Source organism: Aulostomus chinensis, chromosome 5 (assembly GCF_037954235.1).
Source record: "Aulostomus chinensis isolate RoL2024-O1b breed Wild chromosome 5, RoL_Achi_v1.0, whole genome shotgun sequence".
Taxonomy (NCBI): Eukaryota; Metazoa; Chordata; class Actinopteri; order Syngnathiformes; family Aulostomidae; genus Aulostomus; species Aulostomus chinensis.
In genome coordinates this window covers 30,288,396-30,303,124 of record NC_141324.1, presented here as the reverse complement: position 1 = coordinate 30,303,124, position 14,729 = coordinate 30,288,396, and the positions used below count along the sequence as shown (strand labels likewise).

At 45.2% G+C, this 14,729-nt stretch overlaps 1 protein-coding gene across 9 annotated transcripts in view; it reads left to right on the top strand.

Annotated features, from left to right (window-relative positions):
- LOC147262133 (supervillin-like) overlaps nt 1-14,729 on the top strand; it is a 37,544-nt gene that overhangs the window by 13,297 nt on the left and 9,518 nt on the right. For 7 of the 9 annotated variants that reach the window (XM_086204548.1, XM_086204546.1, XM_086204554.1 and 4 more), the window contains 12 exons: nt 139-439; nt 2,530-3,265; nt 4,359-4,869; nt 6,669-6,801; nt 7,864-7,920; nt 11,885-12,032; nt 12,257-12,352; nt 12,545-12,625; nt 13,099-13,276; nt 13,442-13,614; nt 13,914-14,069; nt 14,462-14,598. In XM_086204548.1, coding sequence (XP_086060674.1) covers nt 139-439; nt 2,530-3,265; nt 4,359-4,869; nt 6,669-6,801; nt 7,864-7,920; nt 11,885-12,032; nt 12,257-12,352; nt 12,545-12,625; nt 13,099-13,276; nt 13,442-13,614; nt 13,914-14,069; nt 14,462-14,598 — 2,707 coding nt within the window. Of the gene's footprint in view, nt 1-138; nt 440-2,529; nt 3,266-4,358; nt 4,870-6,668; nt 6,802-7,863; nt 7,921-11,297; nt 11,386-11,884; nt 12,033-12,256; nt 12,353-12,544; nt 12,626-13,098; nt 13,277-13,441; nt 13,615-13,913; nt 14,070-14,461; nt 14,599-14,729 lie in introns of all 9 variants that reach the window. The other 2 variants (XM_086204552.1, XM_086204553.1) reach the window with 2 other exon arrangements.

Below are 14,729 nucleotides of genomic sequence, written 5' to 3'. Positions count from 1 at the left end.
ATAGTTGTCACAGTTCTTTGCCTGTCTGATATTTGCATGCACGCTCAGATTGAAGCGCGGGACATTTTAGATTTTGCCACATTCGTTGTCTTATTTCAAAAATGCAAGTCATCACCCGGCTTCCTTTCTCTCCCTCAGCATCCAGGCCTCCTCCCAGCTTGGTGCAGCCATCCAGGAGCAGGAAAGGGAGACCCAGGAGCAGCAGACACACCACAAACCAGTTCCAGTTCCTGATGTTGGGGTGGAGGATGGTGGCCAGGAGCTGGTCCCAGATGAGCCAGACCTGTCCACCCTCAGCTTGGCTGAGAAGATGGCACTGTTCAACCGCCTCGCCAGATCTACTGGCAAGAGTGCCGAGGGGGCCCGGGGTGACACCCGCCTGCGCAGGGCCAACACCCGTTTCCAGACACAACCCATCACCCAGGGAGAAGTGCAGCAGGTACAGATGATCAGGCACAATTCAGGCATTTTAACAGAGAGCTGGCACTGCAAAAAGTGTTTTATCTCCATAGATGAATATCCAGGTTTGGTATTTTGCAGGATGTTGCGATAAACCCTCAAGAACAGGAGCTGTATTACTTTTTCTTCTAATTATAATTATAACACATTTCTCAGAAAATATGTAATGTTTTAAAAATGACATTGTGAAGGATAAGGAATTTGTGAGAATAAATGTTAGTGAGGAGGACACCATTTTGAGACATTTCATGACAAATAATTATAATAACAAATGCGTTACGGCAGTCATGAAATACGACTCACAAGACGGGGAGTAGAAATTGATCTGAGTCAACACTCGTGCGTCTAAGCTTCTTCTGTGGATGAAACACGTTCAACTTGATGACTTTAGAAGTCCGGGAGTTTATCCTTCTCTTCAGCAGAGTATAAAGTTTTAGGGAAGTGTTTTAAATTGGGTTTTTTTTTCTTATCTTATGAAATGGTGTCCCAGCCACAATTCCTCAACTTCCCTCAATGCATTGTCAGCAGTATTAATGCGCTAATGAATGGATGAAAGCCGATGTCAGATGTGATGCGTTTCCCGCCGCCATGTTCTCAGCAGTGAGTCATAGTGAAACCCTGGTGTCCACGCAGGAGGCTGAGCCGCCTGCGAACTCTGCAGTGAGTAACACCGACTTAGAGGCCAATCAGGAAGAACATGTAAGATCCCTGCCTGTGAGGAGATTCTGGTTGATTGCATTGATTGACCTTGCCAGTAATTGATCTTATTTGTCTCCATAGTGAGCTGTGTTGTCTTGGTATGGCAGGTGCTGCTTCTGGTAGCTGAGCTTCAACATATTAGTCGAGTAAAGTCCAGAAATCCAGACTAGACTTTTTTGTTTGTTTGTTTTCAGAAGTGTTTCGTCTTGTGGTGCCACCTTGAGATTTAGGGTGCTGTGTTTGTTTTCTCTCTTTGTTTTTTTTTATTACTTTCAGCTGCTTTTGCTATGTGCTTGTTCACTGCATAACAAGCATGAGATCTGAACTTAAATGATGCATGGTAGTTGAGTCGGGTCTCCTTCCAACATGGGGAGTAAGTCTGCAGATGGCTTGGTATTCGCAGAGGCCACAAACATGTGAGAGCCAATGCAACAGCTTCAAATTCCAGGACTGTGTAATAAATTTGCAAGTGTAATACTTGTTCTCAGTCCTGTACCAACAGTCCCAAAGAATTGATGCCAAATCCCAGAATATAGATCATATCCTGACTCATGCATGCTCTGTCAGTGTGTTACTTTTCAGTGAGTCACACAAGAACTTAGAGGCACTTCCTTTCTCATGAAGTGACTGTGCTTGTTGGTGCAGGGTTGTTGGGTGTAGATTCACTGAAGGACCTGCTCTACTTGTTAAGTGTCACGACAGAACTTTTGTTGGGATTTGGTGCTGCACAAATAAAACTGACTGACTTGACTTGAATATTTTCCAAGGTGATATTAGAGCAGCTAGAGTTAGTGGCTTCAGTGACAGTGTCCAACTGTGCAAGTCTGAAAATATCGTTTTCTTAGAATCAATTAGTTTTGACTCAGTTCACCTGAAGAGCTGTCACTACAATGTGACGTTCATATTATAAGACGAACCAGGTGGTACACAGCTAACTGTGGTTTCAGCTCTTTGGAATTTTCCGTAAATTATGAAGAATATTGCAATATATCATGGTGTAATGGTAGTGTGAGCTCCTGGCCCTGTTGAATTCTAGCCTAAATGAGTGGTTTGTGTTCTACTGTCAGCTGCATATTGCAGTACTTGTATTTGTTGCACTGAGGTTAGGAAAAACTACCACAGTTGTCCATGAAACAACTTTACTGGAGCTGTTGGAAGAAGAACTGGATTTCTGTGTACATGTACAAATGTTACACATAGATTTGTACATAAAGTTTGGGTGTATTTTGAAAGACTTGGATTTCTTTCTCTGTCCTCTTTCACACGTCTCTGTCCTTCGCATTGTTTTATCCATCGATCGTCCATTTCAACCCCTCCATCTCCTCTGTTGTCTTTCTATCCATCCTAATGTGTTTCCTGCTGTTACTGCAGCTGAAAAATGGTGGCGAGATTAAAGTGGAGCCTCTGTCAGCCTCCCTGGTTCGCTCTGTGGCAGCTGTCACCTCCCAGGCTTCGGTTACCTCAGTGACCATGACACCAGGTTACAGCAGTGTCGCAGATGGTCTCCATCCAGGGAAATCCACCACCTACAACATCCCTGCCCAACAACAGGCTTCCAGCACCACCAACATTCACCAGGAGAGGGCGCAGGGGTACTTCTCCATGACGGAGAGTGAGGACCAGAGCCACCCGGAGCCTGAAAAAAACTCCTCCCCTCCTCTTCCTGAGAGTAGACTGGGGGCTCCTCCTGCTCCCACATCTTCCCCTGGTCAACGGCAGCAGGGGAAGGCAGAGGAGGAAGAGGGTGTGAAAGAGCTGCAAAAGGAGGAGGAGAGGGGGAGACAGCAGGGAGGAGCTAGAGAGGAGAGCCAAGACAGTAGCATTAAGGGAAAGCTGCACTCTCCCGACAGGGACTGGGACAGCAGGCAGCCTCAGCATCCTCAGCCTCAGCAGCACTCTGCCGAGCCCTCTTTGTGGAGGGGCGAGTCTGAGCCACTTCCCAGCTGGGGGGCTGCAGACGAAGACTCCCAGGAGAATAAGGAGAGAGCAGAGGGAGGAGGAGGAAGAGGGGGCTACCTGAGAGAGGCTGCAGCAGGTCACAGCACCTCCACACAGGAGCTGCAGCTGACAGAGAGGAGCAGCAGCTGGAGTCAAGCAGGCGTCTCAGGTAGGTTTGATGACCTACACAGAAACGAGAGGTGGTGGTGGGAGGGAAGGGATAACGAAGAGATGGAGGGATGAACCAAGAGAAATGAAATAGTGACAAAAAGAATCCAGGAACAGGGAGGGACAGGAGAGGATGTCTAGGAAAGGGGCTGTTCTCATTATCCTCATTGTCTTATGCAGCATGCTCCCACGCATGTTTGCATTCTGCCGGCTACACACACACACACACTCACACACTTGTCCCAGCTGGGGGTGTTTGATTTGGCTGATAAAGAGAGTGTGTGTGTCAAGGAGAGAGAGAGCGAGAGAGACGTCTGAGGTTGCATCTAATTAGCATATTTTTCCATGCATTTGCCTCGTGGCCGTCTTTGTCTACAACGAGGAAGCTCTCTCCTGACGTGCTTCACTGTTAACAGACAGCAAATTTTCTTCTGCTCCACTGTTCACTGTCAGGGCCTACGAAGGGGCTGTGGTCCCCTCGCACTGTATTACGCCTGTGGTGAAGCAGTGCACATACAACAGAATAATGGGCCTGACCTGTTTCTATGTACTCATGGTGAATGTGTCTAGGGGTGGTCTTTCCCCATGCATGGACACATACAATACATGGAGAGATGAAAGCATGCAGTGGGAAAGTGTAGGAGAATTGGCCGCCACTTACGAGAGGCAGGTAGAGGACAGGAAGGACACAATGGAAGCCGTGTCTGCAGGCTGTAATCTTACTTTGCTCTGCACGGATACATCATCACCAAAATGTGGTCTTTTATGAGTGTGGTGTCGTGCTATAGTGAGTGTTGCACGAACAGATTCCACCCTGAGCACGAAAATGATCCCTAAAAACCCCTGAACCAAATTAAATATCACTGTGCGCAAAACTTGTAGCCACACAACAGATGTTGTATGTTACGAATTAGAATTTCACTCTACACAACCAGTCAAATACTAGATTTATGTTAATCTAATATTTGTGTGTGCAGATGTTTAAGTACGCAGTATACTAGGAATGTATGTCCTGTATCAGTAATTATTTTTAATATATCCTCATTCTAAATATTGGAATTGTAACTACATGATTGTGTATCCTTTTTTCCCAGACTTGCCAGATCAGCCTGTGTCACTGCGGCCACAGGCAGCTAAAGTGTCATCCAGGACAGTGTCGCATGTGTCCAGCAGCGTCCCGCAGCAGCCGCAGCCAGCAGCCGTCATCCAGCCGCCTCAAACGCTTCCTAAGCCGGTCCCACAGCAGCCCCCTCTAACCCAACCTAAACCCCAGGCGTACATCCAGCCATCCCAGCCTCCACCAACGTACCCCAAACCCTTCACACAGTCCCCACAAACACAGCCCAAACCTCAGGTGTTCGTCCAGCCTCTCCCAAAGCCTTATCCACAAGCAGGCCCTCAGCCTCAGCCCAAAGCCCAGGTGCCTCCACAGACACCCCCGAAACCTCAGTCCTTCCCCCAGGCCCTGATCAAGTCTCTGCCCCTGGAGCACAGCGAGGACCTGAGCAGGCACAGCGTCCTCTCTGGTGATCTGCTGTCCCCCACAGAGTCTGGGGAACGACTGTCTTACAGCATGTCCAGCAAACAGATGTCCATCAAGGAGAGGTGAGTGATGGCGCCATTGGATTCAGCTGATTTACTTTTCGTTTACTACAGGGTGACAATCGGCAATGAGATTGAGATGATGACAGCTGTCATTGTAAAGAGCCGCAGAGAGATCGCTGGTCTCACCGTTCACAGGTTCTACTGGTCTCAAACCAGTTCCACAAACACTCATTTAACACAGTTTGTGGATGCAAATGTAACTTTCCAGTTACAATAAAAAGCTGCTTTAAAGTTTGTGCTGATTTAGAACTCATTTCGATGCGCAGGACTAAGAAGGTTTTTTGTCGTTATCTCATGATAACGTGATATTGCCTCATGATAACGTGATATTGCCTCATGATAACGTGATATTGCCTCATGATAACGTAATATTACCTCATGATAACGTGATATTACCTCGTGATAACGTGATATTACCTCATGATAACGTAATATTGCCTCATGATAACGTGATATTACCTCATGATAACGTGATATTGCCTCATGATAAAGTGATATTGCCTCATGATAACGTGATATTACCTCGTGATAACGTGATATTACCTCATGATAACGTAATATTGCCTCATGATAACGTGATATTACCTCATGATAACGTAATATTGCCTCATGATAACGTGATATTACCTCATGATAACGTGATATTACCTCATGATAACGTGATATTACCTCATGATAACGTGATATTACCTCATGATAACGTGATATTACCTCATGATAACGTAATATTGCCTCATGATAACGTGATATTACCTCATGATAACGTGATATTACCTCATGATAACGTAATATTGCCTCATGATAAAGTGATATTACCTCATGATAACGTGATATTACCTCATGATAACGTAATATTGCCTCATGATAACGTGATATTGCCTCATGATAACGTGATATTGCCTCATGATAACGTGATATTACCTCATGATAAAGTGATATTACCTCATGATAAAGTGATATTACCTTGATATTAAGCGGTAGCAAACCCTCTTGCCTCACGGTAAAATAATAACTCGTCATCACAAGATAACGGCTGTTTTCTTGAGATGATCATCTCCCGATGAAAGGTGAATAGATGGTTTCACGATTTCAAAGCTTTTTCCCTGATGATACTGTCTCGTTGTGGCATCCAACAATTGCAAGTATGGCCTTTTTCAGCTTCGATAAAAATATATTGTTGATTTTTTTACACATTTTTTGCTAAGTGGAAAAAAAACAACCACCACCACCATTTCTTGAATCATTTGATGGTTCTTTCCTTCCTTGCAGTGCAGAGGTTTTTTCCACGTTTTGGGGATGAGAGCGATTTGTTCTAATGAACGTTGTGTTGCTTGGTCGTGGCAGCAGGGAGCTGAGTGGGCTGAAGGAATCGTTCTCTTCTATGTTCCAGTTCTGTGAATGCCCTTGTCTCTGGCCTGTCCACACTCACGATACAGAGACGATGACATACTTTCTTTTCCCCCTCAGCCATCCGTTATCTGCTCTGCTCATCCAGTCTTCAGAGACCTTTTCTCAGCAGTCGCGTTTGTTGGCTGTAGCGCAGGAATCTGTGACCCACTTTTTCACCCTTGAAGGAATTCATTCTTTTGACCTTGATAGAAATGAATTAATGGGTGCTCAAAACAATAAATGCTCATGTCTAGTATGAGAATACTGTTTCCTGTGAGTACGTGCCAGCAGAGCGAGAGGGCCAAACTCATCGAGCAGGAGCCTGTATTTTTATTAGTGGGGTAGTTTTCTTGTTACCTTTCTACTACCTGGTGTTTCTATCAAGAATCATTTCATCTGTTTCATGGCAGAGTGGCACTGCTGAAGAAGAGTGGTGAGGAGGACTGGAGGAACAGGATCAACAAGAAACAGGAAGTGGTTAAAGTGGCTTCCAGTGAGCAGCAGTCTCAGCCATGGGAAACAGAGCAGACCTGCCAGAAGAAGGTGAGACCCCGCGCACGTCAACTCACATCCCACCCTCATCCATCTCGAAGAGAAAGCACCACGCGTGGCTCCGGAACATCAGCGACCTTTGGCATACAACTGTGGTACCTTCACAACAAGTTTAGAACATGAGCGGCGACTGCGCTATCAAGAGAGCCGGTCTACATCTGAATTCAGAGCTTTTACAAACTGCCAATGAAGAAAAGATGTGTAGGCAAACTAAAAAAAAAAAGCGATACATTCACTTCAGACAATGCAGCACATTACAGGCATGTACTACAACTGCAGAAGTATTGAGGAGTGAGGATGGACTCCTGCTGAAGTGCGAGCAGCTTCGTGCTGCTGCGCCGGAAAAAAAAGCGACAGATACTTTCACTTTATACTGAAGTATTTTCACGTTATTGTAACACGACACGTTTCAAGTTTTAATGTGATAAGATTGTGAGTTTTAATATGAAAATATCTGGTTTTAACCAACTGTCTTTTTATAACATAGAAAACAACATCAGAAGGGGACAGTAGTAGAAGTCTGGGGATTATGGTTGGAAACACCAGTCTCATTTTAGCCCCATTCATCCTTGAGGGGTGCCGGTTCCTCTCCCCTCTCCTCTCCCACTTTAGTCCATCTGTTAGTGCCACAGTGCAGCATCCGGGTCCCATGGGACGTAGACGAGAAAGCATAGGCTACAGTCAGCTGCTAGAAATATTAGGGTTCTCTTCTTCCCGTTTACAGAAATCTGGAGAGATAATACCGTGGAAAGCTTGTTTGACTGAAGGGAAATAGTTTAAAGTGATGTATTTGCATCTCTATGGCAGTAAACAGCAGCTGCAGTGTGATTTATGCCATCAAAGAGGCTCTAATGTCCAGATTTAGGACTTTAAAAGACTATTTCTGTTTAAACTCATCAACTTCACATTAGTATTCTGCAGGCGAAACTGCCTGCTTAAATGTTGGATGGTAATCCTCCAGGCAGTCTCACCCCTAAACCCATTAGGGCAACAATGTGCCCCCCTCCTCCCACCCTCTCTGACTGAGTACGTCCCCTGTGTTTAACCCCTCAGGAGGAAGGGGTGGCTGTGCAAGACTACTCTGCTGTGTCTGTGTCTGAACAGCTGTGGGTAAGAGCCACTGGCAACTTCTCAGCCAATCGTTTTGGTGCGGGACCTTGTGTCGTCCAATCAGAGCTTTGTGTGCCCTTTGTGTGAGGCTGACTGCACCTGCTGCTGAGTGGTTGGATCTTTACTCTCTGTCTTAATCGCCGCTCTAAAGAAGAGGGGTTGTAGCTGGAAACTGGCCGTGCTGGAACTCTTCAAGCTTTCCTGCTCTGTACTGGTTGTGTCATCTAAGTGAAATGTCTGGAGAACTTTGAATTCATTTTTTATTCTTTTTTCTTTGGGGGGGGGGGGGGGGGTTTCTCTCCATACACAGCAGATGATTGAGGTTAACATTGATTTTCTGATCAAGGAGGTCAGAAGGTTTCTGGCAGAAATACCACAGATAGAACTGCAGAATCGTGTCATTTGACAAACAAATACATAATAATAGAACTGACAAACGTGATGATAAAACAAACCCTTTTATCTTTTGGTGTTACGCTTCCCTTCTTCAAGTTTAAAATATATTTTTTTTAACCCTCAGTTTAGTCTTGCAGACAGGATGCAAAGCCTGATGATTGTATACTGCTTGCAATGTTACAGGGACCTCAAATAACTTTGAGAACATGCTAGTGCCAGCCTTTCCTGTTGCTACTTTGTACTTTGGAGTCAGAAGGGAGAGTGGTACAACTACTACTTGAATTAGTTATCATGGTCTTTCCCTCGTAACAAAAACTCTGAACATAATTGAGCGCAGGAACAAAAATTGACTGGTAAATTGAGAGCTCATGCTAATGAGGTTAGCCTAGCCTTGTGTCTTATGTTAGGGTTACACCATCTTCCTGTGTGCTGCCTCCAGTAACTGGGGAGGGTTGACTACGTGATAGTAGTTTGTGTTCAATGTTACACTGAGTTTTTGCAAGTCTTTGCAAGTGAAGCTGAAAGACACTAGAGACATACAATCGATACCAGGAGCAAGACGTCGCACAGCGATCAGGCCTGGCTTCCTGCCTGCTAGACTAAACTGGGGGCGACAGAAAAGCCCTTAATGTCGATGATTTTTTGCATAAAACATCTCATCAGTGATGCCGATTATGTTTATTTTCAGGACATTTATTTTTGCTTTTTTTCTGGTCTTTTTCCTTCTTTGTACTCTTAAAAAAAAAAATCAGTCCATCGGAAAACAGCCGATATAAGATCGAAGCGAAGTAAAATCTGGTCAACTGGATGTAAGTTTATCTTGAAGACGTTTCACCTCTCATCCGAGAGGCTTCTTCAGTTCTAGTGAAGAGTGTGGAAACTCCAGCTTATAAACCTGTGTGGGAGTGGTCAGTGCTATTGTGGTGGAAACGACCCTCCCGAGACTCACCTGGCCTCCCCAAACGACAGTCGTTGTGCGGTGTCAGGGAGTTTCAGGGGTGGTCGTTAGGGAGTTTCACCGACCACTCAGATGCTAATGGGCTGTGCTGGCAGCAGCCGTTCCACATGGGTCTTTCAGCTGAACTCTTTGGGGAAGCTTTGAAAGGACTTGGTTGTAAATAGGTGAAAGGAAATGTCGCAGTCCACCTCCTCTGTTCAAAGATGGTTTCTCTATCTTGACGTGGATGGCTTCTTTAACTCCTCTTTCAAACCATCTGTCCTCTCTGTCCAGGATTTGGACATGGTCGTCCTGGAAGGAGTGGCTTTCCTCCTTGAGGTGGAGGAAAACCGCTGAGTCCTGTCCTCCAGAGTTGGCTCTTCTATGTTGGGCCATGCGCTTGTTGAGGGGCTGTTTGGTTTCCCCTATGTAGAGATCCGTGCAGGCCTCACTGCATCTGACAGCGTATACCAGATTGCTTTTCTGGCTGTGAGGGGTGGGATCTTTGGGGTGAACCAGTCTTTGTCTCAGAGTGTTGTCTGGTTTCAAAGACACAGGGATGCGGTGCTTGTTATAGATTCTCCTTAATTTCTCAGAAACCCCTGCCACATAGGGGATCACTATGTTTTTTCTCCTGCCTTCTTCATCTTCCCTCCTCCTGGAGCTCTCCTCCTTTCTGGACCTGGAAGAGGATTTTACAAATTTTTCGTTTGGGGAGGCCAGGTGAGTCTGGGGAGGGTCGTCTCCACCACAATAGCACTGACCACTCCCACATAGGTTTATAAGCTGGAGTTTCCACACTCTTCACTAGAACTGAAGAAGCCTTTCGGATGAGAGGTGAAACGTCTTCAAGATAAACTTACGTCCAGTTGACCAGATTTTACTTCGCTTCGATCTACGATGACCTGGATGAATGAGAACCTACACAGACATCTAGCCGATATATGATGAGACGCTGTGAATTTACTTTATTTTCTCTATCGTTGATATGAATTCATTACAATATTTTTAGGTGCAACTTTTACTCGATGCACCTTTAAGATGCCCTGTGCCTGCAATGAGCTGCAATGGTTGCGATTTACGAAGTAGATGGAATGAAGCTTTGATGGCAAGGCATGGTCTTTTTAAGAAATAAGCCCGCATTTTTGCATTCAAAAGCTTACTGCTAGCTAACGGAATGCATTTCTTCCTCTCAGGTGGACGCCTGATTGATATCATTCACACGTGCTTCTAAACCCATCTGGATTTATACTAAAGTGCTAGAGCAAACACACAGATTACTGACAAGAAGTCGTGGTTTAAAGGAACAAACCAACCTTTTAAAATTGCATGGGGAGCTGAGACCCTCAGAGACCTGTAGACTGCGAGTTAGCTTAGCACAACGAATGATAGTGAATGGGCTATATAGCACATCAGTGTTGAACGTCACCAAATACACTTTTAACCAAGATGATCTTTGCCTGCATGAGTGGAACTGTTGTGTGTAACATTGACAATGACATCAAAATTTGTTAGATAGAGTTGGATTCATAGCCTGCGCTATTTTCCTGACTGGGTGTCAGGATTTGTTCCATCAGCTCATAACTTTGGCCAACAAAACAAAGGTTTGTTGATACCTAAAACAACCACCGCTCCTACTAATGGTGGCTGGATTAGCTCTGGAGACGCCAACATCTGGACTCGGATCTATTAGAACCAGAGTGCACAGAGGAGGAACTACAGGTTTTGGAGCAGGCTAGATGAAGGAATGCTAATGTGCCCATCCACTACCATTTATTTCAAAAAGCTAACTAGCTTTCAGCCTGTCTTTATGGGTCTCAGCTCCCTGATGCTTTCACGGAGGAGAAAAATGTATTGATCTTCTTGCTTGCTTCTGGGGAGGATGACAAGTATCCCAAAAAGTTGACATGTGCCTTTCATATTGCTCATGTTGCTTTCCCAGCTTCTAGCTCTGTATCTTTGCACCCTTCCTTCATCTGTGCATGATCAATTTCCTGCCATTTCCCCTTCTTTTCGTCTTATCCATCCACCTCTACATCCTCAGGAACCTGTCTTCTCCTCCACTTTCTCTCCTCCTATCTCCCTCGGCCAAAAGTGCCAGTATATTGAGCATCCCACTCAGGTAAGGAGAGGCACGCTCACACGGCCAGCATGCACTTGCCTTCTCTCTTGGTTTGAAACTACTCATCAGTTACCAGGTGTCTTTTTGGGCAGAGTTGAGTTTGATTTGGCAAAGACGACGACATGAGCCCAAGTCAGTGCACAGCCATTACTCTTAGTGGGTCGATTATGTCATCTAGATAGGACACGCACCTTTCACGCTTGAATGCTTTGATTCTTTTTACGTCTGCTGGGTTTGATACTCCAAGTGCTCGAGGACCTGCTCTCAAGGGAGCCAAGGCGTCACAGGAAGTTACAGTGAAGCTGCGAGAGGTGACGTGGTTCTCTTAGTGCTGGATGATCATAACGTCCCTGCAAGTATTCGAGGCAGACTTTTAGGTTTTCACTGTCAAAGTAATGACTCCAGCGTGATTTACATCCCCTGACGCCGAAAGTTGGATACATCCTGCATGGTTGATTGTTCAGCGTTTACCACTTCACTGTTTGACAACTCGACTATGTTTTCTACAGAAAGTTGGGGAGGAAATTGAGTCCCAGATGACAATTGAGGAAAGAAAACAGATGATCTCAACTCGTGAGGATGCCTGGAAGACGAAGGGCAAGGGAGCAGCTAACGACTCCACGCAGTACACTGTGGCTGCACGTATGGTCAAGAAAGGTCAGAGCACAAGTCGATGACACAGAGAGTCAACAAATAAATGCACTTGTCATTCAGCTTCTAATGAATGTTTGCGTATGAGTCAGTTGGTCTGATTTGACTACTTGATGAGGATTGACAATTTCCCTTCGAGGACAAAAAGTTCTCTGGAGCTGCAGGATAGAGGTTCTGTCCTCTTAACTGTCCAACTGTGAAGGGATGAATTTCTGTGTGTGTGTGTGTAGGTCTGGCAGCCTCCTCTTCAGTTATTAGTCCCATCCTGTCCCCAGTGTCCACCAAACTGAAGAGCAGCACGCCTGCTGTCAGCAAACCACAAGAAGGTGAGGCTGCATGTTCGCTAAATCAGAAATTGTTATCAATCCGTGTTATGTGATGTAGAGTAAGCTTGACTACACTGTTGCTATGGAAACGGATGGTTAAGAATTCACCCTTAAGTTCTTTGCTTAGATTCACATTGCAACAAAATCTTTCCGAAAAATAAATAAAATGGTTTGTTTACTTTTTATTTTTAGAAATTGAGGCGAGACCAGACATGGAATCAGACAAGAAATTAGACAAGTTGGAGAGCTTCTTGGGACGTTTGAATAGCAAAGGTCGGTAACTACGTCCATTCTGTGACTCCGTATGATATTATGATCAATGGCAGCTTGTTAGCCCTTTGATGCTTGTTGGGATGTGAAAGCATTGCAAACAGTCCCCCTTGTTCAGGCCACAAAATACCATTGAATATAAATAAGATGATTGAATTGAGTGCACGAGATGTGTTTCATGGCCTCAAATTAATTCAACTGTGGAAACAAGTTATATCTCGTTGCCTCAAAATAACTACGTTGTGAGGACAACTAACATCTTTATTCTTTTCTAGTTTGTGCTTTGTATAAATAAACATGGTTTTGAGACGTCAGATGCATGACGGCTCTAAAGAGTCTACAGATGTTCTTTATTTCGTGTGCTTTTCTGTTTCTTCTGCTTTCACCTGGACGTTTCCACGCACAGGACTTCTCTCGTACTTTGAGGCAAAAGATCTGATTGTTACGTTTGTCCCCTGTGCCTCTGCTTGGGTCAGTGGCAGGTCTGCAGGAAACCACTCTCACTGTCACCGAGAAGGCAGTGAAGGAAGTGATGAGGCTGGACGACGAGATCTTCTCCAAGTTTTACCGTCGTGTGACTGAATTCCCACACATGCCCACCAGGATCGAGATCAGTGAAGACTTCGATGCCATATTTGGTTCCCAGGGTCCTAAGTGAGGAAATGATTGAACTTCTTATGATATCTGGTTGTGGAGGTTAAGCATGTTTTTGGCTGTAAAGTTACAGATTTTTAATAATGCAAGTAGGACCGCAGACCTCTCTCTCATGTCATCCAGTTTCCCATCATGCTAACTAAACCTGGTTTTCAACATTTCCAGGCTGACCTCAGCCCTGGCGGAGCACAAGCGGTCGGTGCGCCCATCCAGGAACGTCCAGGCCTCCAGAAACCCTCTGAAGATGCTGGCGGCCAGGGAGGATATCAGGAACGAGTACACCGAGCAGAGACTGAATGTAGCGCAGCTTGAGAGCAAGAGGATGAAGACAGAGAAGAGTGAGTGGACATCTTTGGTGCAGACATTTTGAAATCTGTGCCTCATCCTTTGTTGTCAAAAAGCTCAGTGTTTTGGGGGATTCTATAAAAATAGACTTGTTCTTTTTTCATCTTCTCTCTCCACATCTTTTTGTGCTTAACGAAGTACAAAATTACCACCATCTCCTTCACTTTATTATGCCAACAGGGTCAATTAGTTTGCAGCCTAAACTGACCCCCTTTAGCTGCAGTGTTTAACAGAGATTTAATGACATTAAAATACATCTAAAAATATAAACTGTGCACTCTTTGTGTTTCAGTGATTAAAAGCTCAGAATACTCTGAAGCTGCTCTGGCTGGTCTGGCCAGCAAAGAAAACTTTAGCAGTGTGAATTTGCGCAGCGTCAACGTCTGTGAGCAGATGTCCAACAACAGCGCCGTGCCGTACAAGAGCCTCATGCTGATGCAGATCAAAGGTAAAGGACTCACCATGTCGTGCCTGCATGACCCTGCTGCCTGCTTTCCTGTTGGCATGACACCCATCTGCCTTTTAGTCCATCCTCCTTGAACCAGACAGGAAGATAAATACTCTGGCTTGTGCCGCTTTAGGAAGTTGAGGCCAGATGACCGCTATTCATTGTGCTAAGCTAACTAGCAGTCAGCTGGTGCATGGGGGTCTCAGCTACCTACTGCAGCGCAGCAGAGAGCAGGGGATCTATATTCCTGCCTGACCCCAGGGAGCATTTAAACCTGTTAGATTCTCGTCAGACAGTGTTATCACCCGTTAAACATATTCAGCATTCAAAAAATACTTGTCAGATTGGATTCACGGGTTGATATGAATGAACTTGAACACATTTGTTTCCAGGACGTCGACATGTTCAGACCCGACTAGTGGAACCCAGAGCATCGTCGCTGAACAGTGGAGACTGTTTCCTGCTGGTCACTTCAGAACATTGCTTTGTCTGGATCGGAGAGTTCTCGAACGTCATCGAGAAGGCCAAGGTGACTACATTATGAGAACAGAGTGGAGCCAATATAATCAGATACCCAATGATAATCAGCCCGTGTCACAATATTGGCATTTGAACAAAATACACACTCACAGATGCTTGCCAGTCCAGTCATCAGCACAC